At 47.3% G+C, this 24,754-nt stretch overlaps 1 protein-coding gene across 2 annotated transcripts in view; it reads left to right on the forward strand.

Annotated features, from left to right (window-relative positions):
* The window catches only part of LOC108413244 (protein argonaute-3), a 41,383-nt gene that overhangs the window by 10,561 nt on the left and 6,068 nt on the right, over nt 1–24,754 (forward strand). Inside the window, exons 2-16 of one of the 2 annotated variants that reach the window (XM_017685664.2) lie at nt 5,767–5,938; nt 6,466–6,586; nt 6,955–7,163; nt 12,639–12,775; nt 15,493–15,627; nt 16,376–16,463; nt 17,174–17,321; nt 17,881–18,000; nt 18,805–18,948; nt 19,782–19,915; nt 21,619–21,803; nt 21,921–22,080; nt 22,196–22,286; nt 23,736–23,930; nt 24,021–24,155. In XM_017685664.2, the coding sequence (XP_017541153.1) occupies nt 5,767–5,938; nt 6,466–6,586; nt 6,955–7,163; nt 12,639–12,775; nt 15,493–15,627; nt 16,376–16,463; nt 17,174–17,321; nt 17,881–18,000; nt 18,805–18,948; nt 19,782–19,915; nt 21,619–21,803; nt 21,921–22,080; nt 22,196–22,286; nt 23,736–23,930; nt 24,021–24,155 (2,174 nt within the window). The remainder of the gene's footprint in view (nt 1–5,766; nt 5,939–6,465; nt 6,587–6,954; nt 7,164–12,638; nt 12,776–15,492; nt 15,628–16,375; nt 16,464–17,173; nt 17,322–17,880; nt 18,001–18,804; nt 18,949–19,781; nt 19,916–21,618; nt 21,804–21,920; nt 22,081–22,195; nt 22,287–23,735; nt 23,931–24,020; nt 24,156–24,754) is intronic. The other variant, XM_017685666.2, reaches the window with a different exon arrangement.

Below are 24,754 nucleotides of genomic sequence, written 5' to 3' on the forward strand. Positions count from 1 at the left end.
ATACTAGAGGAGTCAGTAGTGTGTGTGTGTGTGTGTGTGCGCGCTATACTGGAGGAGTCAGTAGTGTGTGCGCGCGCTATACTAGAGGAGTCAGTAGTGTGTGTGTGTGTGTGCGCTATACTAGAGGAGTCAGTAGTGTGTGTGTGTGCGCGCGCTATACTAGAGGAGTCAGTAGTGTGTGTGCGCGCGCTATACTAGAGGAGTCAGTAGTGTGTGTGTGTGCTATACTGGAGGAGTCAGTAGTGTGTGCGCGCGCTATACTGGAGGAGTCAGTAGTGTGTGCGCGCGCTATACTGGAGGAGTCAGTAGTGTGTGCGCGCGCTATACTGGAGGAGTCAGTAGTGTGTGCGCGCGCTATACTGGAGGAGTCAGTAGTGTGTGCGCGCTATACTAGAGGAGTCAGTAGTGTGTGTGTGCGCGCTATACTGGAGGAGTCAGTAGTGTGTGCGCGCGCTATACTAGAGGAGTCAGTAGTGTGTGCGCGCGCTATACTGGAGGAGTCAGTAGTGTGTGCGCGCGCTATACTGGAGGAGTCAGTAGTGTGTGCGCGCGCTATACTGGAGGAGTCAGTAGTGTGTGCGCGCGCTATACTGGAGGAGTCAGTAGTGTGTGCGCGCTATACTAGAGGAGTCAGTAGTGTGTGTGTGCGCGCTATACTAGAGGAGTCAGTAGTGTGTGCGCGCGCTATACTAGAGGAGTCAGTAGTGTGTGTGTGCGCGCTATACTAGAGGAGTCAGTAGTGTGTGCGCGCGCTATACTGGAGGAGTCAGTAGTGTGTGCGCGCGCTATACTGGAGGAGTCAGTAGTGTGTGCGCGCGCTATACTGGAGGAGTCAGTAGTGTGTGCGCGCGCTATACTGGAGGAGTCAGTAGTGTGTGCGCGCGCTATACTGGAGGAGTCAGTAGTGTGTGTGTGTGTGTGTGTGTGTGCGGTTCTGAAACCGAGACCGAAACCACGGTACAAGCATCCGCCTTGTGTGTTGCGTTTCTGGAGGACTAATCCGCAGCGTCCCCCGTCCCCCGTCCCTCGTCCCTCGTCCCTCCCTAGCGTGAGGAGAGATTTCGAACGTTGTGCTTTTTTAGCGTTTAAGGCGAAGCGGTTCGTGTTGAAGTTGTCAGTCGTGTCCTGGGCGTGACTAGTGGTGGAGCTAACCGGCTCCTTCAGGAAGGGAACGCCGAGGACGTGGCTCAGCATTGAATTCGGGGTCGTGGCGTTTAGGGATGCAGTTTAAATGATAATTCCAGTAACTGTGATGAAGTATGAGCCCTGCTGGGACGCCTCCCTGCCACGTCTTTACACATTTCTAATCTGAACCGTGAACCGCAGCAGTGCTGGGATCGTTTCAGGCTCATTTCGGGCTCATTTAAATTCCGGCACAGGTGTGAAAGGTTCAGCAATAGGCTGTGATTGGAACGCCTGTGATGCAGTGACCTCAGTTTGAATCTGTTTCCTGGGCTTGAGGCCGGAATGCCAGTTCTGTTATCCCAGTTCCCCGCTCGTGTTGAATAATGTGGGATGTAATGACGTTTACAGGGAGAAATGTTTCAGATTGGGATTTTGATATAAAACCGCGGAGTCTTTCTGCTCTAACTGCCCGCACAGCGGAAGAAACGTGGGAACGAAAACGCCGCGGGTTCAGGAGAGGAAACCTGAATGAACGTCTGAACGGCAGCTTGTGTTGTAGCTCATGTTTGTGAGTGAGTGAGTGAGTGAGATGTTCTCAAGGGGTGATGTGCGGAGGTGACTGAGGTTCTCTGTCCTGCGTGATTCTGATCTCTCGCTTTTTTCTCCTTTTTCATGTCCGTGGCCTTGGTGCTTTGGGCAGCTTTTTCCCCTCTGTGAGCTCTGATGTGTGTGTGTGTGTGTGTGTGTGTGTGTGTGTGTGTGTGTGTGTGTGTGTGTGTGTGTGTGTGTGTGAGAGTGGTGGTGAGGGGGCGTACGTGGGAGAAGGAGCTCGACCCTGAGACCATGAGTGAGCGAGCGAGACAGTGAAGGAAAATGGATAAAGAGAGGGGGAGATGAAAAAGAGAGAAACATAGAAAGGGGGAGAGAGAGGAAGAGCAGAAGAGCCAGAGGAAGAAGGAAGGAAAATAAGGAGCGGAAAAGAGGCACGAAAAGAGAGAAGGGAGGGCAGACGGAGGAGAGAAGAAGGAAAAACATTGAGTGAGAAGAGGAAAAGGGAAAGGTGGGAATGACTGAGTTGATCTAGTGACTGAAAGAAGGCGATTTGACTTCTCTCCTCCTCTCCGTCTGCCTCCTTCTTTCCTCGATCCGTAATCTGTTCTCTCTCTTCCACCTGTAGCTGAACGTGTCCGAGAGCTGAGAGCTGCTGAAGCGCTGATCTGGTACCAGATCTGGGAATATTAACAGAATCCGCTCGTTTCTGTAACGGATCTAAACTGAAATGGCACTGAATTGCTTGTAACACGGCGAAGTGAAGTAGTGGTGTCCTGATGGCCTTCAGCGGAAAAGCTGCACGTAACGACCTTGACCCACTCGAGGTCAAGCCCAGACAATATGCCAGTATGTTTGAAATTCTGTAGAATTTCATGGGAGGAGTTGAGCCTTAAATAGCAAATCCTGTTATAATGATCTTAAATGAAATGAGCATTAGGCCCACTAACGTATCGGCCACAGTCTGTAAGAACCTGTAAAATACTACACTTAATCCCAAATGTGGGCAGAAGTGTATTGCTGTATATCCCTGTTCCATCATAATGGTGTTTCCCTGTAATACGGGCTTCTCTCCAACTCTGTGCTGCAGCTCTAAAGACCAAGCACTCAGGTTTACAGTCAGAGCCGTCTCCCAGTTCTCTGGTTTAGAGAACGTGTGGGATTGTTTCTCTGTAATAAAAGATTTCAAAAGCTCTGAATGTTATTCCAAGTATTGTGCGGCATCCCTGGAGTAGAGCAGCGTAAGCAGGGAGGACGTGTTGGGTTCCAGACGCAGCCCTAGCCTCTCCAGCATGTGCCGGGCTTTTTAACCGACTCTGGGACTGCGAGTGGGATGTCTGAGTCTTCTTAAAGTGCAGTGGTCATTTCCATCACAATTGACCGTGTAGGAACATTCAGTCTCGTCTGGAAAACTCAGACCCTCCGTGTTCTCTCAGCGGAGTGTGAACGACAGGCGGGGTTGAGACGGCGTGACCCCCTTCTGCCTGAGGAGACCACCGCCGGAGGAACAAAAAGAAAACGAACAGCCGTCGGCTTCCTGACGGACCCGTAAACAGGAGCGCTGGCTCACGCTGAGCTGGCCAGCGCGGCGGCCCTTTGAGCAGGGCTTGTTTTGGACTTGGCTGCTCTCTTGAAGGAGAGGCACGTAGCGGGTCCCTATGAAGGGGTTCTGATTCACTCGCGGTCTTTCTGTGGCTGGTGTTGAGTAGGCGTGGGGGGGGGGTGCTGCTGTAATGGTGAATACCCGCGTGACGTTATCTCACTGGGTTTTTTGTGTAATGATGTAATGCAGCAGCAATAACAGTAACAACAACAACAACATAGTGACAGTAACTGAGACGGCAGCGGATCTGTGGCTGTGATATGATAACGAATGAATTTGCTTTCTGTTGATGGGGGTCTTCATGGGTGGCGTGGTGAACATTCAACAAAGCTTATAGATTATGTCCATAGTGTTTGAGTAGGTGTGAATGTGTCGTTATGTGGACTTTAATCTAATTGTGGATAACATAAGACAAATTCACAGCCCCCCTCGCTTGGAAGCTAATAAGCGGTGACAGTTGGGAAGCATAACGGGGAAACGGACACTTTAGACGTGGACTGTAATACTTGCGTGCGGTGAACACAAGCAGACAGATTATTTACTGAAATTATTGACCTGGCGATTAAAAGTGGCGTGTAAAGTTTCCTGATTGTGACCGGCCTAAGCAAAAATCCCCACGTGTGACTACGAGTGCTGGCGGAAGTCCTGTAAATCCCGCTACATCGTGTAAGAGTTAAGCTTCTAAATGTAATTTAATGAGTTTTAATTAAACGTCGTTATCACTCTTCGCTCATCCCTGTCTGGTGACATTGAGCTGCTCTGCTGCTGCAGTTGAGGTCAAGTTAAAATGTCTTTGAATATTTTGGGAATATAAAATATGAATGTTCCTCTATTCCATTCAGCGAATGTCCCTTAAAGAAAGTCCTGCCCTGGTTCTGAGGGCAGTTCGGCGTGTACTGCTGGGTTGAGCCACAAGTGAAACCTTCTCTACGGCCTCTCTCTGCCTTCCTGGAATGATGTCGGGGAGGTTTCTGTTTACGAGAAAGACGTGGCGGAGGTGTGACGGGTGGAGGTGTGACGGCATGCTTTCTACAGCACGTTCTGAGCTCCGTGTGGTTATCTCTCTGCTGCTTCATGTTGAAGGATCAGCTGATATGACGCTCATATTGAGAGCAAAACACGGGCTTGCAGGGTTCAGTATCGTCCAGGGAACGCAGACGGGTTTATCTGTTGAAGAAAGTACGGGGCGTGTGGGATCCAGGAATGTCGCGACTACCCGGTTCAGAAAGTTCAGAGATTAAAACCGATCTTCTCTGTGAGTCAGGATGGGTTAGTTGCTCTGCATGATGATGCTGCGCGTTTTAAACGCTGCTTCTCTCTCAGTAAGAGTGGGAGAGTTGGTCATTCCTGCTGAAATACTTCCTGTGTTTTTCTTTGTGACGGCGCTCTGGTTCTGATGGTTTTCTATCTGCAGTGAAGGATTGTAGAATTAAGTGTTTATTGTATTGTGTTTAGACTCTATTGTGTAAAGAGATTGAGTTTCTCACAGATCGCGGGTTCGTGACCCGTGTATGAAACCGTGTGGCGCGTTGTTCCGGTCTGCATGTGGCTGCCGCTCCGCGTTCCTCCTGCAGCGTAAGTGTTTGGAGGTGGCTGCTGTTTTGCTGAGCTCGACTGTCTCTGCGAGGCATCGTGTTCTTTCCCCTTCCTTCACAGTGAGTTTTTTCCACATGCCTGGAAAGTTCAGAGCTCGTTCTGTGGGTGGTTCCGTGTCAGGAAACCATTACCAGCCGTCAGTCCCTCATAACTGCAGGACTTGCTGTGTTCAGATATGGAAATGAACCTGCCAGTACTGAGTGATGATCACAGCTGGGGCTGAATATTGAAATGTAATATTTTTATGGTTACCGTTGAAAAACTTCAGCACTACAGCGTATTGAAAAATTCCGTTCAGTACCAGGTTTCACTACCGCTGTCATCACTCTTACCAGCTTCAGTGAGCCAAGCCTGTGTACAAAACCCTGGCTGCTGATTGGCTGGTTAAGTTATATTCCACATGTTAATCATTTACACCAGGGCTTCATGATTAGTCTGTAATCCGTTATGGGCGGTAATTAAACCAACTTCCAGCATCTCTCACCTATTTCTGGTCTCTCTGGAGGTCAAGATGTTGGGACTTTCATCAAACTTTTGAGCCATCCTCGTCCTTTGACGCAGAATCAGGTTTACTGCTCTAATCATTGAGCAGTTGTGTAAAATTTCCTGCTTCTCGTTCCTCGGAAATGTGTGTCCATGTTTTCTGAGATAACCCACTGAGGAAATACCCCTTTCACAAAGTTTCATAGGTGCTAATGGACATCAGAAGTTCCTCCCTCGGTTACGTACTCACCGTCAACTGATCCGGGAATAATTCTCCCCGGTTAAATAGGTAGTGGTCTCGTCCGCTGCAGTACTGCCTGTGTTGTCCAGAGACTTTCGCTTTAACCCAAACCTTAACTTCAACCATAAACCCCCTCATCTCTTCTTCCTCTTCCTCTCTTGCTCTGTAGGAGCCGTTGGGGCCCAGTCCCTGTTCTCCATGCCCCGGAGGCCCGGCTATGGCACCATGGGGAAGCCCATCAAGCTGCTGGCCAACTGCTTCCAGGTGGAGATCCCCAAGATGGACGTCTACCTCTATGAGGTTGACATTAAGCCTGAGAAGTGCCCACGCAGAGTCAACAGGTATGTGGTGTGTTTGTGGGGAAAAGGCAGGGCTGAGGTCTTTGATCCATATGACACCCCAGCTGAAGTCTTCTGTTTACTCTGAAGTTCAGATGAACAGCTTGGGTGTAGTCGACCACTTAGTCAGTGCTTTGGCCTTGTTTCTATTCATTTAGAGCATAACTGAAAACCCAGGTACAGATTAGGCTGGGAAATGCTGGAGTATTAGAGCAGCAGCCTTTTCTCCCTTATTAGACAGAAAACTCATTAGGACAGTTTAAAATAGAGATGCGGGATAACTTCATTATTTATTGGCATCGGAAAGATGGAGATAACGGGCGTATATCAGCCTGGTATTTAAAGACTCCTGTCTGATATTCTGAAAGACTCCTTCACTGGCGTCTGTGTTTTATTCGTACGTTTTCTAGATGTTTTTCAGAATGAAATGTTGCGACTGATGATCATCAGCATTGCCTCTGATTTCTCATATCTGTGCACCTCAAGCTTTGATCTGGTTTAATGTGACTCTTTGACATGGGGGTGTGTAGGGAGGTGGTGGACTCCATGGTGCAGCACTTTAAGGTGACCATCTTCGGGGATCGTAGGCCAGTCTACGATGGGAAGAAAAGCCTTTACACAGCCAACCCACTGCCTGTGGCGCCTGCAGGAGTAAGTCTGACCCAGACCTTGGTTCTCTTACACCTCTCACAAAGGCACTTCATACGTAAACAGCCCCCGAGGAAGTTTCTTTCAGGGACGTTTGTGTGGCTTTATGTCTCTAAATAAACAGAATACATTTTCTCCTGACCATGTCCCAACCTGTTCCTTTAAGACTGATTTATGTAAGTGAGCTCTGTTCTGATTGACTACCTCATTAAACACTCAGTCCATTCCTTAGAACGTTTGCGTAAGTATGAAATGAGGAGACGAAGCTCTGATGTAGATGTTACTGTACTGTGATGGTCACTACTGTAAACACTTATAACGTTCCCTAAAGCACGTATTGGTTTTTATTTATTCGTTTGTTATCCCAACAGGTGGACCTGGACGTCACGCTGCCAGGAGAGGGAGGGAAAGACCGACCGTTTAAGGTCACCATCAAGTTTGTGTCTCTGGTCAGCTGGCACCTGCTGCATGAAGTGCTGACTGGGCGTGGAATGCCTGAACCACTGGAGCTGGACAAGCCCATCAGCACCAACCCAGTGCATGCTGTGGACGTGGTGCTGAGACACCTGCCCTCTATGAAGTAAGCGGAAGATCTCCCCTGATCTTGGTCTTCACTTCTACTGCAGGATGTAGTCGGTCTCACGCGCTCAAAGCTCAGAACAGGCAAGCTCTTGAGCAGGAGCTGTGAAGTAGATGGAGAAGGTGCAGTTGCTCAGCAGGCTTTACCTGATAAACCCGCTGTCCCCTCTGGGAGTGAAAGCTATTTTCAGTCGCATGTTTAAAATACTGAACGCATATTTTTGGCTTTTTTAGCGATTATCCGGTCTTCAGGGCTGCAAAGTGGCTCTAGCAATATAACTTTCACAGAATTTTTCAATTTGTACGTCCTGACCATCACATTTGATTTGCAGTATACTTGAAAAATGACGATCATGTTTGTCACATCACATTTACGCAGGTGGACTGGCAGTGAAAGTCTTAGGTGCATGGCCTCCTTATAGACTTTAACTACAAAGAAAGTGTTTTTTTTTGTGTATAGATCCTTTTTTGTAATGTTGCTATATTTATCACAAAAAATTAAATCACGCTGAAGATGCTTTTATATCCGACGTCAGTGAACTTAATTTGAAAGTGTATATAATCTAATGCAGTAAATTTATAGGTCGCTCTGTTCATTTGAACTTTCACAGAGGACATGAATTCAGTCTACCAGTCACTGTGATCTCTGGCTTTGAGATCAGGACAGCCGTAATAACAGTAGCCACTCAGTGATGAACATCAGGATTCCTTCATTCTCTGCTTTGTAACATCTGTTCTAGCATCTCAAACTGGGTTCCACGCATCTGAGCTCCATGTGAACGCACTGAAAGGTTCAGGTTCTAACCGGAGAACTCCTCGCGCTGTTTTAACTGGAGTCGTCCTTAGCTTCTGCATGTCGCTCTCTCTCTCTCGCTCTCTCTCTCGCTCTCTCTCTCGCTCTCTCTCTCGCTCTCTCTCTCTCGCTCTCTCTCTCGCTCTCTCTCTCGCTCTCTCTCTCTCGCTCTCTCTCTCTCTCTCTCTCTCTCTCTCGCTCTCTCTCTCGCTCTCGCTCTCTCTCTCGCTCTCTCTCTCGCTCTCTCTCTCACTCTCGCTCTCTCTCTCGCGCGCTCTCTCACTCTCGCTCTCTCTCTCTCGCTCTCTCTCTCGCTCTCTCTCTCACTCTCGCTCTCTCTCGCGCGCTCTCTCACTCTCGCTCTCTCTCTCTCTCGCTCTCTCTCTCTCGCTCTCTCTCTCTCGCTCTCTCTCTCGCTCTCTCTCTCACTCTCGCTCTCTCTCTCGCGCGCTCTCTCACTCTCGCTCTCTCTCTCGCGCGCTCTCTCTCGCGCGCTCTCTCTCGCGCGCTCTCTCTCTCGCTCTCTCTCTCTCGCGCTCTCTCTCTCGCGCTCTCTCTCTCGTTCTCTCTCTCTCGCGCTCTCTCTCTCGCGCGCGCTCTCTCTCGCGCTCTCTCTCGCGCTCTCTCTCTCGCTCTCGCTCTCTCTCTCGCTCTCTCTCTCACTCTCTCTCTCGCGCGCTCTCTCTCTCTCGCTCTCGCTCTCTCTCTCGCGCGCTCTCTCTCGCGCTCTCTCTCTCGCGCGCTCTCTCTCTCGCGCTCTCTCTCTCGCTCTCTCTCTCGCTCTCTCTCGCTCTCTCTCGCGCTCGCTCTCGCGCGCTCTCTCTCTCTCGCTCTCTCTCTCTCGCTCTCTCTCTCTCTCGCGCTCTCTCGCTCTCGCTCTCTCTCTCGCACTCGTGCTGCTCGCTCTCTCTCTCGCTCTCTCTCTCTCTCTCTCTCTCTCTCTCGCGCTCTCTCTCGCGCTCTCTCTCTCGCTCTCTCTCGCTCTCTCTCGCGCTCGCTCTCGCGCGCTCTCTCTCTCTCGCTCTCTCTCTCTCGCTCTCTCTCTCTCGCGCGCTCTCTCGCTCTCTCGCTCTCTCTCTCGCACTCATGCTGCTCGCTCTCTCTCTAGCTCTCTCTCTCTCTGACTCTCTCTGTCTGGCTCGCGCTCGCGCTCTCTCTCGCTCTCTCTCTCGCGCTCGTGCTGCTCGCTCTCTCTCTCGCTCTCTCTCTCTCTCTCTCTCGCGCTCTCTCTCGCGCTCTCTCTCGCGCTCTCTCTCTCGCTCTCGCGCTCTCTCTCTCTCTCGTGCTGCTCTCTCTCTCTCGCTCTCTCTAATTCCCTGCTGTTTGTGATCATGTTTGTACATCTGTAACGTTCCCGTGCCCTTTCCGAGCGATAGTGGATAGCCTTGAAGCCCTGAATGCAGTGCTCACCCCACTGCCTTATCAGAGAAAACACAGAAGCTTTTAGTCTCGTCTTGCTGTTTAAACTCTTTCAGCAGGGCCTTCGCGAACTAAAGTGAAGTGGGGTAGGATAACATTATATCAAGAATATAGGTGAGGGGAATTATTGGGACCTAAATTTCCTCCGTAGAAATACAAGAAATGTTTAAATTTGGAAGCAATAGACCGTCTCACACTTCCACGTTCCAGCGACAGCCCTTGTAGCATTTTCTACTGCAAGGAAAGTGACACTACTCTGCTGTCACCACAAGAGGGCACACTTGAGTTTTTCAACCTATACTTTTATATTATATATATATATATATATGTACTTATGTACAAATATACTTTAGCAGCGTCTGAAACGTGGAGTTATGTTCCCTGTTTGAGTGGATCTGTGATCTGTTCTCCTGTGACTGTGTGGTCAGAAGTGGTGTAACTACTGTTCTGCAGCAAATTCCTTGCTGACATCCTAACAAGCTTCAGCAGCGATAAATCGCATCATTGATTAATCCGTTATTGTGAAACAAACAGCAGGCCTCGCTTCCAGTCAGCCATAATAAGAATGAAGCTTGGAGTTCTTGGCACAGAGCAGAAGGACGGAGACGAGGCGAAGTGAATTCTCCTTCCCTCGTGACCAAATGAACATTAATTAACCATTAATGACTCATTAATAACCAAATGATTTTGAACTGCATGTAAAAAGCTGAGAAGTGGCAGAATATTTGTTTGTTAGCTGCGCGAGCCAGTAAATCAGTTTTGTAATGTTACCTGTAAAAATGTTTACCTAATTTTCACGCCAATTTAATCGTCTCCAATTCCACCTGCTAGTTAGGCCTCCCCCAATCACACGATGCTACCGGCGCTCGGAGGGTGAAGGCAGCGCAGGCTTCCTCTGTGAAACCAGCCACCGCGTCTTTACTGCCGCTCACGCCGCTTCACGGGACGGCCGAACGCGCTCGGAGGAAATCGTCCTCGTAAACGTTCTTAGTTTGAAAGTATGGCTTCTGCAGAGTAAATGCAGACGTGCTCATCTCAACCGCTCCAGCTAATTTCTCACCAAACTACAGTCGACAGTGAGATTTTAAGCAGTACTGTGAACTTCAGGAATCAGCGAAGCGCGCAGGCGTGAGAACTGGAGCAGGGCAGTGAGACGGGTCCGGCGACAGACCCAGTACAGCAGACCTGAGACTGCTGGGGGTGAGTTCAGGACAGTTTACTGTGATGCAGTTGACCCACCAAACAACCTCCGCAGGCGTTTAGAGTGAATACACATCTGTACCTGTGCACGCTGACGCTCGAGCTCTCGGAAAAGGAGCAGCAGCGCTTAATACAGCGATTTATATTCAGTGTTGACACACGACGTTGCACCACATGAAGCAGGACTGGTTTTGCTCTTTCCCTGTGGTGGATTTAAACGCAGTTGGTCGGTGCTCTTTAAGCGCTGCTGATGTCCAGGAAACGCGTAGAAAAGTGACACGTGATGATGATGATGAACGTTGTCTGATCGCCTAGTAGAGTGTAGACTTCCACTGTCTGGCTCAGTGATGTGTCAGTTCTCCAGCAGACTGTGAGCCGTGTAAACAAACTGGCACAGATGGTTTGCACCACATGGGTGAGGAACACTGGAAGCCTGAGTCTGAGAGCCTGAGCAAGTTTTCTTCCTGACCTGCCGTTTTCTCAGTAAAGGACAGCCCTGCAAGTGATTTTCGCTTTTTTTGGCTCGTTGCACAGCATTGGTTTACAGCTCACCTGCTCCCTCTGTGGCCGTTTTAGTGAAGTCTGGAGTGGTGGGATTGTTCCCGTTCCTGTTTGTCTCTTGATGTGGTTCAAATGTCCGACAGGGCAGAGGTCAGAGAGAGAGAGGTGACCGTCAGGGCCATTAATGTATGGTCCGTTTGTAACCTTTAGCCACAGGACCTGTGAAACAGCCACCAATACAAAGTCAGTGGCTCACAGCTCAGAATACTGAGGCTAACCGCTAACTAACTAACTGACACATTGGCAGGTTATAGCTTAAGACTCATCCCAGCACGTGGCGTTTAGAGTCAGTCGCCAGCCTTAGAAGCCGCAGTGCTGTAAACTATGTTTGGGGTGGTTTAATCTGTTGTATACGCCTGTCGACGGCTCTGCTGGTTAACATTAAAGAGCCAAGTTGCCGTCAGCGCCACAAAACCCAGAGAGCGTCACCAAGTCGGGCTACAGGACCTCATTGTGCTCTTATGGCCTCGGGCGTGTGGTTCACTAGTTCAGCCGCTCCTTTTCAGATATTTTTATCGGAGGACCTTCATCGGTTCATCGTTATCACTCCTGATAACCCGTTATCGCAGTACTTTGGTATAATTGGAAAGTTCTGTGGAGGTGAAATCGGTCAGTTGGCCAGCACTACTGTCTGGACCAGAGGTCTCCAGACCTGACCCTTGATTTCAGTTTCCTGTCTTAGGATTTTGCAGTGATTTGGAAATTGAAAAGTTGCTGTGGCCATTTAGTGTCGCACCAACGTGCAAGTCTGTAAGATCGCAGTGTGTTCCCTATTTAATTCAGTATCACTTAAAATATCACCTGAATTGATTGAATAGCGGCCGTGATGATCTGGTGTGTCCGAGCGAAGAAAGCACTAGTTTTTTGTTTGCGTTTACGTTGCTGACAGGAGAGGCTGCTCGCTCTGTTGTTGCCTCGTTTCTGGGAAGGGGGAATGTGTGGCACTCTGTTTGACCTCCGTTCAAAGCAGCAGCATCTGAGGAAGTCGGAACAACCAGCAAGCCACTTGAGAAGGGAACAAAATGATTTTGGTGCAGGCTGCTGTGACTGCGCGAGAGGGGGCGCAGAAGTACTGAGCAGACTTTTGCGTTTAGAGTCAGAGGCCATTAAATTCATGAGGCAGTTAAAATGTTCTGACAGACGGATGATGTCGGGCGTAGTTTGATAGGTGGTGACCGTTTGGTGCAAGTTGCGTATGTATTAGAGCTTAACTACCAGTGCAACATGCTTGATGGATCGAACAGCCGTGATTCAGCTGCAATGGATTTAGAATGCACGCTGGTTCCGCAGGCGCTCTGGTTCCGCAGGCGCTCTGGTTCCGCAGGCGCTCTGGTTCCGCAGGCGCTCTGGTTCCGCAGGCGCTCTGGTTTCGAAGTGTGAATTGGCAAATTATTCGATTTATTAAGGCAGTGAATTGAGCCAGAATGTAATCGACGTATAGCGCTCCTGCATGTGCTCTCATTCTTCCCCATGTCCTTCATTGTCACCGTTTCCCTCCTTCAGGTACACTCCTGTGGGTCGGTCGTTCTTTTCGGCTCCAGAGGGTTACGACCATCCTCTGGGAGGAGGGAGGGAGGTGTGGTTTGGCTTCCATCAGTCTGTCCGGCCTGCCATGTGGAAGATGATGCTCAACATAGATGGTAAGGGAGTTTTCTTACACGCAAATTCTTTTTCTCAAGACCGAAGGTTTGAAGTTTCACCAGTCACAGTGCACTACTAGTGCCATGATGTCATATCATCACATTGCCCACCAGATAAGTCCGGGCTTAATGCCAGACAAGAGCACAGTGTGGGAACTGCTCGGAGAGTTGCCATGGACACGCGGGCCAGCCCTCTGGCGTGACGAGTGATTGGCGGTGACGTGCGTTTGTGATCTGGTTGGGCCGGTGCTTTGTCTGTCTCGCTCCGGATCTTCTGTCTGTCTTTGTCTGGCTGGGTTTTTTTTTTTTTTTTTAAATTTCCCCCGCGCTTTCATTACAGTGCAAGACCGTTTTCAATTGGCTGATCCTGCTGCTCCATGTCCAACCCCCACCACCCCTCACCCTCATTGCCAAGCAGCGGGAAAAGCCCAGCCGTCTGAAAGCGGCTCCCTTTTACGCCCTCATTGTGTCTCTCATAATGGAGTGAATAAGAGCAGAAAGGGCGCGAAAGCAACTGTGGCTTTGCTTTGAGCTCACGTCACAACTCGGCCCACGTTTAAATAAAAGCTTAATTAAGCACAAAGCCAGTAGTTGACGACGAGTTATTTACACAGATCCACTATCATCCCTCCTCCGCTTAAGATTTCTCAGCACCATCGTCCAATTTTTGGATGACTAAGGGTGGGCAAAAAATCACATCCTGAGGCTTGAAGGCAGTGGTGGGACATCTAATCAGCTTCTTATTACTATGCAGTGCGCACCTAATATGCACTGGATGTTTTATAGGGTTTTTTATCAGTACAGTTGTTCAGGGTTGTCGAAGTCCTGACGATGCCCATGATGTTCTCCGATATACAGGGTGAGCCAAAAGTAACAGGACAGGTTTTATTTTATTTTTTATTTTATTATTGACTTTTATCTCTGGGGTCGTCTCAAACTATAATTGCGTATGCTGAGAAAATCAGCAACAAACACCACCTTCAGCACCGCATCGTGGAGGCGGCATAAAAAATAAAATAAAACGGTGTCCTGTGACTTTTGACTCGCCCTGTATAAGCATATAGTGATGCAACACCTGACCCTCTTGTCTGACCCTGTGTTAGAAAATGGTCATGTGTTTTTTTTCTAAGCTCAGAGCCTTCAGTTGTTCCTCTTCTCCTGCTGAGAGTTTTGAGCTCCTGGAAAAACTGCAACACTGCTGTTTGGGTTTCGTCGACCTCGTGCCCTGCATCTCTTTACCTTCCCTGCTTTAACACCTGATTCAACTCATCAGGTGATCGTCACGCTGTCCTGGAATGAGTCTCAGCGCAGGGGAAAACGCGAGAATGTGCAGAACATGGCAGTGAGAGCCGCTGCTCAAACATGCCTCAACATTTAGTCCATAATGCTTCAGCCCACATAGCTTTAAAGCTGTTACACTACAGGGGACTTTTACTGGAGGATGTTTTGTAACAGAGTTTTGTGATAAAATATCTTTGTAGTTTGCACAGATTTCCACAGATGGTCCAGATTTAAAAGTCGTAGCCCAGATGTCCTCATCAGTGTCGCCCCCCAGTGCCCTCATTTAATTACCGAGCACTGCACACCCGTGTCTGTCAGCAGGCTTGGTTATTCCGCTAGCATGAGGTGGACTGGAGCAGGACTGTCATTACTGAAGGAGCTCCAGGTCCAGCCAGTTACAGAAGCCACTTTACTTCACAATTTTTACTTGCAGACTGTAAAACTACCCATGATGCAGATTGATAAGTGATTAAAATCACTCCAGTTATTACAGGGCAGTCGTGGGCTGGAGGTCAGGGAACCGGCCCTGTGACTGGAAGGTCACCGGTTCGATCCCCAGTGCTGACAATCCATGACTGAGGTGTCCTTGAGCAAGACACCTAACCCCCAACTGCTCCCCGGGCGCCATGGATAGGGCTGCCCACTGCTCCGGGCAAGTGTGCTCACTGCCCCCTAGTGTGTGTGTTCACTAGTGTGTATGTGGTGTTTCACTGCATGGGCGGGTTAAATGCAGAGGTCTAATTCCACAGTGACCAATGGTTGTTAATTAAATGTAAATACTGTCAGACTATTAAAAATTATACATACTGTAGATTCCTACTGGACATGCATACGTCTGTCTCTGTACCTCTACATAGGGGTATTGTATAGTTTTTTGATGCTAGGTGATGTATTTGAATATCAGAAAATTCTTTAGAGGCAGAAAAGAGTTGTTGAATAATGTCTTGTAAGTTATAAGATTTGAATCTGGCTTATTATGAAATAACGAGGTGAAAAAGGTACATTTTGATTTCAGGTTAACTTCCAGACAGGTAATCACTAAACCCTGCAGCGCTGTGGCCTTGTCGGCCTTGTCGGCCTTGTTGTACAGACAGCATCTATATTTACAGAAGTGTTGAAAGTGTAGGGGCTCATCTGTTTGTCAGCCGCATTCGGTCTGACTCATCACTTCCAAACTTTTTTTTCCCCCCATGAAGAAGAAATTTCAAGATTGGTATTGCTAGCTACTTCTGTTTCTCCTGTTTCAGGTCTTCCAAAGATCTGAGACATGCCCAATGATCATGCTCTCAAACAGCTGTTTATTAGTGTAATTAGTTCAGTGACTAATTATGCAGATTATACCTTCAGTGCCTGTTGGAGGTATTAATGAGGATGGACTCGTATTAATGATTTGTTTTGAGACGTTTCTGTTTTTTCTTTTCTGTCTCAAAACCCAGTGTCGGCCACGGCCTTCTACAAAGCACAGCCAGTCATTCAGTTCATGTGTGAAGTCCTGGACATCCACAACATCGACGAGCAACCTCGCCCCCTCACAGATTCGCATCGGGTCAAGTTCACCAAAGAGATCAAAGGTGAGCTTTAGTGAGGTGGTGGCAGGTAGGTGGTATTGAAACAACTGCCATAAAATAGCCAGCAGTGAGAACAAAACTCATCCTTTACCGAGTGTCTGCCCAAGCTGTGGGTCATTTCCTTCTCTGACTGGGCATTTAAGATACGATTCCCATGTAGTTGTGTGACTCGTCACCAAAGCCCATGTGAAAATACGACTAATCTAGCGTAATGAGCGTGAACTTGGACCTTGGAGAAAGTAAGTGGGAGAAAGTAACATGACCCGGTGAATCATCGTTTTCTCTTTTTTTGAAGGTCTATGATTGGAGGACAGCCGTTTATTATTGTTTATCAGATGCTGGCTGTAGTTGAGGCTGTGACTCAAGAAGTCATGATTTTAATTTCAGATGATGCTCACAAGTCGTGAAGAAAAAGATGAGTCAACATTTAAGCGTGTTAACCGTATCGGATTGGGTATCTACTTTAATAGAAACGTATGCATAAGAAGTAACTGAACCTACTTTGATAGCAGTCCAAATAACCCATATGTTGATGGTCATTGTTGTATCAAAACCGTGACCCGAACCGAGGATTGCATAAGACGTTGTTCAGTTAACATAAATTAAAGTTTTGTTCTTCTAAAGAGTTTCAGATGTCCAAGATTTAGTTAGAAGAGTGAGACTGAACTGTATTAATGTTACCTTGCCAACCTGTGTGTGTGTGTGTGTGTGTGTGTGTGTGTGTGTGTGTGTGTGTGTGTGTGTGTGTTAGGTCTTAAGGTGGAGGTGACGCACTGTGGAACCATGCGGAGGAAGTACAGAGTGTGTAACGTGACCCGCCGGCCTGCCAGCCACCAAACGTGAGTCAGGGAGTCTGAGGGCGGAGGGGGGCGGAGGGGGGCTCTGCAAAGGGCCAGAACCTGAAGAAACTTAACAGCTTTTCAAAAAGCAAAAGTTTTTATTATTATTATTTTGCTTTGTTAGTTGATGTCCCTGGTCATGAGCATGAATCATCGCATAATTTAAAAGACAGAATTCTTGTTTTTCCACGAAAATAGAATCATTTTGGCCCCGCCTCTGAAGCGTCATCTCAGTTTTTAATGAATCACTTCGGCGGGTGGGGAAAAGTAATATTAACCGTTACTGATGTGTCACCCCCCCCTGCCCACACCACCACTACCACCAGTGAGTCAGCTAGCTCAGAGACCCTCTCTGATGTGGTTCTTCACTCGAAAATGATTAGTTCCGATTTACAGTTGAAGTTGCCGAAGATATCCCATAAGTTGCCACTACATATCTACATACGGTAATGCATCTGAATCAGCACCACTGACACGGTTAACGATCGGCTGTGTTATGGTGACCATGGTGTCCAGCAGAATTAAATTATTTTAAATATTTTGATTAATCAAAACACACAGAACCATCAGGAGCTGATTAACTTGCTGTGGTATCGGTGTTAAAAAGGCCAACATTGTGAAGTTTACCAAACATTTCATACCATCCTCTGCTCGCTGGCGCCCACCTGTGTTTGTAGGTGTGCTGTAACTGGTCCTCTGATGGTTTGCAGGTTCCCCTTGCAGTTGGAGAATGGGCAGACAGTGGAGCGGACCGTAGCTCAGTATTTCAGAGAGAAGTACAACCTGCAGCTCAAATACCCTCACCTGCCCTGCCTGCAGGTGGGCCAGGAGCAGAAACACACCTACCTGCCTCTAGAGGTGAGACATCATTGTTAAAGGACTGTTTCTTCTATAATGCCATGGCAACTACTTATAAAAGCTGATCTCTACGTCGAGATGCAGTGATCATGAAATTTTTATGGCCGTTTCAAACTCTGATTTCTTCAGAAGTCTCATTTGAAGCTCACGCTGAGTGGGGTTAAAGAACAGATGAACCACAAAAGCACATTTTCAGAACTTTTAAACAAGCCAGACAGTTTAAATAAAAGAGAAATGTTTGTTTGAAGTCAGTTTAATGAGCTACGTCAGCAGTTAGAGGTCGTTGAGTGGAGTGATGCATAATTGTGCTACAGAATGGTACAAGAGTAGCATCAGCGTTCAGACACAGAGCGAGCGCGTTTACCTGGCCCATCGTCTCCATCAGAAAACTGCAGCACACGGCTTTAGTGTTTGAGCAGAAACCTGGCGACTCTTGGCCGAATGTGCGTTCATGATGTGAAGCGTCCCTCCAGCACCTGCCAGAACGAGCTCACTCAGTTCAGCTTTTCTGATTGTTGCTTGCTTTTGTTTTTTTATTTCCCCTCCAATTTCTTTGCAGGTGTGTAATATAGTGGCTGGACAGAGGTGCATCAAGAAACTGACCGATAATCAGACGTCCACCATGATCAAAGCCACAGCGCGTTCAGCACCAGACAGACAAGAGGAGATCAGTAGACTGGTGAGCGCCCACTGCTGTTTAAAAGCAGTGTTACACCCTGGTACCAGTAGTAAAAAAACAAAAAAAAAACAACCTGCTGTTTGTGCTTCATTACATATACCAGTGATTTTCACAGGGTTCTCTTCACCGTTTGATTTGGTGTCTCACCAGACCACCAGTAAGATACTTTGCTCATGCTATCAAAGAACTGGGAGCGCGTTAGTAACCTACAAGTTTCCACAACCAAGCTTATTATTACTACAGCAATAGGAAATCTGTGGTCTTTCATTGTGAGGTACGTTACTTTGGCGTGAGGTCAGGGTTAATTGAGGTCTGTGGAGAAACCTCGCCCTTCATCATGTGTCTGATTAGTCCTGAAGCTCTCTGTAGAGTTTCGAGGGCTGCCAGTGTTAACTTCGAGCAAGAGCGGCTGATTGAAATGTAGCTCCATATTAAAACAAGTCATCTCAGACTCAGTAAGGTTGAGCAGTTGTTGCTGTTGTTCATCTCTAGGTCTGAGAAACTTCCAAACAGAGGCGTGACGAGACGTGGGCGGAATGGTTCTGACAGTGCCGACAAAGATGAACAAAATGTACCTTGTTTCGCCGGAGGTTCTAAAAATAACCATTTGTGTATTGAAGCAGAAGCAAATGTGTTCAGTCAACATTTTTATGAAATGCCTCCGTTGATTCAGGAGGAAAACCTTTTCAGGCATCGTGATCTCACTGCACATGAATTCCATTCAGTGAAATGCAGAGCGTGATTACACTGGATCAGCGTCTCATAACTCTCTCACTCTGTTTTCCCTCGATTGGTCTTTTCCAGGTGCGCAGTGCCAACTATGAGGCAGACCCTTTTGTGCAGGAGTTCCAGTTTAGAGTGCGTGACGAGATGGCCCACGTGACGGGCCGCGTGTTGCCGGCACCCATGCTGCAGTACGGGGGCAGGGTGAGCTCAGAGCACTATCTGGTACCCTTCCTTTAAATCACGCACATCTCTCTCCGTCTGTACGTCCGTCTGATTGGCACCTCTGCTGGAGGAACTAACCCACTCCCTAACCTTTGTTGTTGTTGTTGTTGTTGTTGTTTTTTGTCTGTGTGTGCGGCAAAATAACTACCTTCCAAACAAACAGGTTTTAAGGTTGCTGTGTTTGATGTGTTTTTTGTTTTTTTTTGCCTTCTCAAATTGGAGCCCTGAGGGGACACAGCACTTGTGTGAACAGGATTGTTTCACCTTATGTTCTAACTGCATTTCCTCTAATGAGCTGAATCGGGTGTCTTAAAGCCTGGACATACCAAGCCGTCGATTCGCCGTTAGATGCAGTCAGGCTGTCTGTGAGATTTGATTGTATCCCACACCGTTGAGTCTAGTCAGTCCACTTCAGTGCTGTTTTGGCTTTTCTAGCATGTTGAATCTCTGTCTGAGAATCAGTGCATGATGAGAGAAGTGAGCATTTCTCAACACCAGTGCACAGTGCAACATTTGATCACTAGGGATGGGAATTTTAACCACATTCAAATTCTGAATTCTTAAATCAGGATCACATAATTATGAACAGGCACCAACTGAACATTTTCTCTCACCAGCCAAGTTTACATGCAGCCTCTTAATCCATACATGCAGTGGCTGTGACTTCAGGTTCAGGAGTTTCTGTGATGTGGAAGTGTTTTTACATTTGACTAAGCTGTGTTTAGGTTCCAGGAACATTTTCACATTGTGTGTGTATTTTATGTGTGCATGTCTATTGCTGTGTATGTCTAAGAACCCGAGTGCAGCAGATCAACCCTGTGCTTGTTTTGCAGAACCGTACCGTGGCTACTCCCAGTCATGGAGTGTGGGACATGCGGGGGAAACAGTTCCACACGGGTGTGGAGATCAAAATGTGGGCCATAGCCTGCTTCGCCACGCAGAGACAGTGCCGCGAGGAGATACTCAAGTAAGACATCAACATCGTGTAAATATGGTCTTTAGAGTCGTTCTGCTGCTGCAGTTAGTCAGCAAAGTGGTTTTGGGATTTTTAGCCATCATTTACAAGAAAAGCACTTTAATTCTCTACAGTGTTTAACTGATCTGCACAGCTCTCTGGCAGGTTGAAGGGCACAATGCTGCTTATTTATTTCCCTTTAACATGGAAGAAAGTCGCACAGAATGAATATTGGCTGGTGGAACTGTGGAATGGCCAAAGGGAGACGTACTGGAGTAGGACTGAGAGTTTTATTTGTTTGACCACTGGTTATACTGTCGATGGTAAAGAAAGAAGTGGTGGGCAGTTTTTGCATCAATTATTTCATGTTTTTGCTGTTAATCTCTCACAGATTGGCATGAAAATAGCTTTAAATGTAATGACGTGTCTCTACAAACAGAAATCAGAATCATCCAGCCTGTGGTCATCTATCTGGTTCTTTATGGACAACAAAGTGGGACAGTTTAAAAAAAAAACAAAATTTGAGTACCTTGGTAGAAAAGGAAACAAACTAATGGATCCTTGACCAAAGGAGCTCTCCGCTCTCACTTGAAACTCCGGTAACCAGCTGAAGCTCTTGTTTTGGACATATAGAAGAACCAGTTAACTGAAAAAGACCCTTGTGCTTGGAAGAGCTGATGTTTTAAAAGAAAAAGGATGACCAGCCAAAAGATGGATCGATGCAAGTCATTAAGAAGCCTGAAGATCCAAGCAGAAGAACCATCCATATGGTCACCAGGGGTCAGAGCCATCTTGACAGCACTTTGCTATAATTGCTTATAATCGGTAGTTACACCCTGTTCATCAGCCGCTTCATTATCAGTGGCCACTCTGTATAGCGACTGTTGCTCTGGACTATGAACCACTCTGTAAATCTCCATTTCAGTGGAGGAAAGTTTGTTTAACCGTTTGATCAATAATCCTTTCAGCAGCACTCAAACGTCTGATTAATTGGACGAGTCTGGCGATTGTGCTTGTGATTAGGTTGAGTGAGCCACACGCCGGGCCTTAGTCAGTCGAGTGCTCACAGTTGTCTGTGCGCTGGCAGTGTGGGCTCAGCGGGGGTGAAGAAGAGACCAGCCTTTTAAGGTGCTGGCGTTTTAATAGCTTGTTAGCAGGTTGTATCTGTGAGCTGTCAACCTCTGTAAACAGGTATATTAAAGCTCGAGATGGCTGTCAAGTTCGTTCCACTGCTTGCGTAGCTTGGGCTGCCGTGACGGCAGAGAACTGGCAGAGGCTCCGCAGCGTTGCCGTGGAAATGGCATGTCAGTCGTTTCTAAGGTTCCCGGTGAGAGTACGGCTCTAAACGTCAGCGCCTGTTTTAGCTCCTGACTCTGTTCACGTGCCACTGATTCTGAACCTGCAGTTACAGTTTTCACTTGTTTGTTTCTAATCTTTGTGGTTTTAATTGTTCGTTTATGCCGTAAAAGGTTTGTAGAACAACAACATTTGATTCGCAGAGAACCTTTAAAGAACCTGGATAGATTTTTAGGGACCATTCTTATAAATGAATGCAGTGAGAAGAGCCCTTCTTACGTATGATTATGCAAGTTCTATACTGCTTAGAGATCTTTCCCAGCCTGTAATGATGGAGATAAATGATTTCTTCTGTTAAAATCATTTAAAATGTTGGTGCTTTAAATTTCCCAACCTTTGCTCAATGTTGTCTCTTTCAGGGGGTTCACCGACCAGCTGCGCAAGATCTCGAAAGATGCTGGGATGCCCATCCAGGGCCAGCCGTGTTTCTGTAAGTACGCGCAGGGAGCAGACAGTGTGGAGCCCATGTTCAGACACCTGAAGAACACCTACGCTGGCCTGCAGCTCATCATCGTCATCCTGCCTGGAAAAACGCCCGTTTATGGTACACACACTCAACCAGTTTTACGTGTAAAAACACTTAAACGTGTAACCAGAACATTCCCTGCTTTTTATCTCTGTGAGCTTATAGTTTACCCTCTACTCTGTGTTTATGGTGCAGCGGAGGTGAAGCGTGTAGGAGACACTCTTCTGGGCATGGCCACTCAGTGTGTTCAGGTGAAGAATGTAGTGAAGACATCTCCACAGACGCTCTCCAACCTCTGCCTCAAAATCAACGTCAAACTCGGCGGCATCAACAACATCCTAGTGCCACATCAACGGTGAGATCCGCTCTGCAGTGTGAGATGTCTGAACTTTAATATTTAAAAAAAAGGTAAAGAATACAGAAACTACGAAATTTCAAGAATTTCCTTAACCTGGGAGTTTCTCCTCCAGGCCGTCAGTATTCCAGCAGCCGGTGATCTTCCTGGGGGCAGATGTTACACACCCACCTGCTGGAGATGGGAAGAAGCCCTCCATTGCTGCTGTGAGTTTTATTCCCCTGTAGGTCCTGCTAAGGATGTTAAATCTCTGAACTTGCAACAGGCCGATTCAGTTGCAGTTCGTTATGAAATGATTCATCTTGGAAATCTCATTTTACGTCTATTCAAGTCAATCTAGTCGAGTCAAGTGATACTTTTTTAATCCCACAAATGGGGAAATTCCACCTCCGCGTTTAACCCATCCGTGAAGTGAAACACCACATACACACACTAGTGAACACACACACACACACACACTAGGGGTCAGTGAGCTCACTTGCCTGGAGCGGTGGGCAGCCCTATCCACGGCACCCGGGGAGCAGTTGGGGGTTAGGTGTCTTACTCAAAGACACCTCAGTCATGGACTGTCGGCTCTGGGACTCGAACCGACGACCTTCTGGTCACAGGGCTGGTTCCCTGACCTCCAGCCCACGACTGCCCCCTATTCAGTTGTTTTTGTAAAATTCACACTGCAAAAGTGAATCTCATTTGCAGGTAAAAACATCTTAATAAGTCAAACACAGGGAGATTGAGATTGTTGTAAGTCCCATTAGGATGAAGCAATCTGAACCGAACAAATGCGCTACGTACCTCGACTGCATTACACGCCGTGCTGGAAGGGATCTCCGATTTCTGCCAGACACATTTCATCTTGCTTACTGGGGGGAATAGCAGCAGTTTCACTTTGGATGCTTTCCTTCAAATCTTCCGCAGTGCGAGGCTTGCTCCAATGGACTTTTCCTACATTACCCCAGAAGAAGCAGTCTGGTCGTGTCAGATCCGGTGACCATGGTGGCCAAAGCCCCTTAGAAATGACCCTGTTGCCGAAGAGGAACACGTTGCTCCATGTTGCTGGAAGTTACCGTCCAGTAACTCGGTCATCCAGCTGAGTCACAGACTGTTCAGAAATGTCCAGATACACATCGGTGCTCACAGTGGTGTCAAAGAAAATGGGGCCTATGATGCACAACCTCATTGCTGCAGTGCAGGAGATCCTGGCTTGTTCGAAGCTCCATAGACCGAGGAGCTCACTGCATGTTGTTTGGTTCTGATTGATTTGTCCTAGAGAGTTATTACAGAATATTCAGGGCCTCTTTCAAGTGAATCTCCCCGTGTTTCGCATTATGAGGTACTTTACTTGTGTTGAGTTATTTTGTGTGAAGAAATTCTTTTTCTCCTGGCAGATAATTTGGCTTGTTTCAGGACAAAGAGCAAATCATTTTATTCATTTTAAGAAATTAAAAGTGTTTAGAAAGAAGTTAAATTACTTTTGCGATATCTTTGTGACAGACTTGCTATAGGAAATATTAAATATATTGACTAGAGGTAAGATGATTTCACAAGATGTACTTTTTGCAGTGCAGAATAAAAAAATGCTCTGAATGCATGAATGTGACTGGATTTAAACACAGACGTGACTGATGTTTATTTATTTTTAATTTCTCTCTGTGTAGGTGGTGGGCAGCATGGATGCCCACCCCAGTCGGTACTGTGCCACGGTTCGGGTGCAGAGGCCCCGGCAGGAGGTGATTCAGGATTTGGCCTCCATGGTGCGGGAGCTCCTCATCCAGTTCTACAAATCGACTCGCTACAAACCCACCAGAATTATCTACTACAGGGATGGTGTGTCTGAAGGCCAATTCAGACAGGTCAGTAGTGAACAAGGCTGAGGTGGGCTGAGGGGCTTATGTTAAGCATTAGTAAAGTGTTAAAGGTAAAGGTGTGTTTCACTCTTCCAGGTGCTGTATTATGAGCTGTTGGCTATCCGGGAGGCCTGCATCAGCCTGGAGAAAGAGTATCAGCCCGGCATCACTTACATCGTAGTGCAAAAACGCCACCACACTCGCCTCTTCTGTGCCGACCGCAATGAGAGGGTGAGTTTTCTTACAGAAACCCCACACATGCCCCAGCCTCAGCCGTGCCCCTCCACCTGAAGGTCGCGCTAATCTGAGACACCTGGCTGTAATTTTGAGATGTTTATGAAGACCCCGTGTGTTCACTTAGCACTGGAAGTTAACCATGTGGGGTGGTGGATCTCCAGCAGTGGGATTTACTGTTGCAGATACCTTCAGTTTGGAAAGATGAAAGTAAGATTAATAACCATGGCCACACAATATGGACAGAAAACTCGTGTTATACTGCATCATTTTGCGTTAAAATAGCTCTTTAATTAGTCAGTGATGTCACATGGTTAAAGGCTTTGAAGCCATTTGGAAACATCCCACAAATTAAAAAAACAGAAGATAGAAATGATTTGAAAGACAACATGAAAGACTGAGGAATGGTTTTATTAAAGCTTTATGGGCAGAATGACCCAAATCATCCTTTGATGGTGAGGATACGGTCTGCGTACACACTGCCCGCGATTAGGACTGACCCGGTTTTCATTTCATGACTTCTGGTCATTTTGTGGGCATTGGAAAGTTATTCACATAACTTGGAAAGAGAAGACCGTTTTAGGTTCCTTGAACTT

The sequence above is a fragment of the Pygocentrus nattereri genome, chromosome 24 (assembly GCF_015220715.1).
Source record: "Pygocentrus nattereri isolate fPygNat1 chromosome 24, fPygNat1.pri, whole genome shotgun sequence".
Taxonomy (NCBI): Eukaryota; Metazoa; Chordata; class Actinopteri; order Characiformes; family Serrasalmidae; genus Pygocentrus; species Pygocentrus nattereri.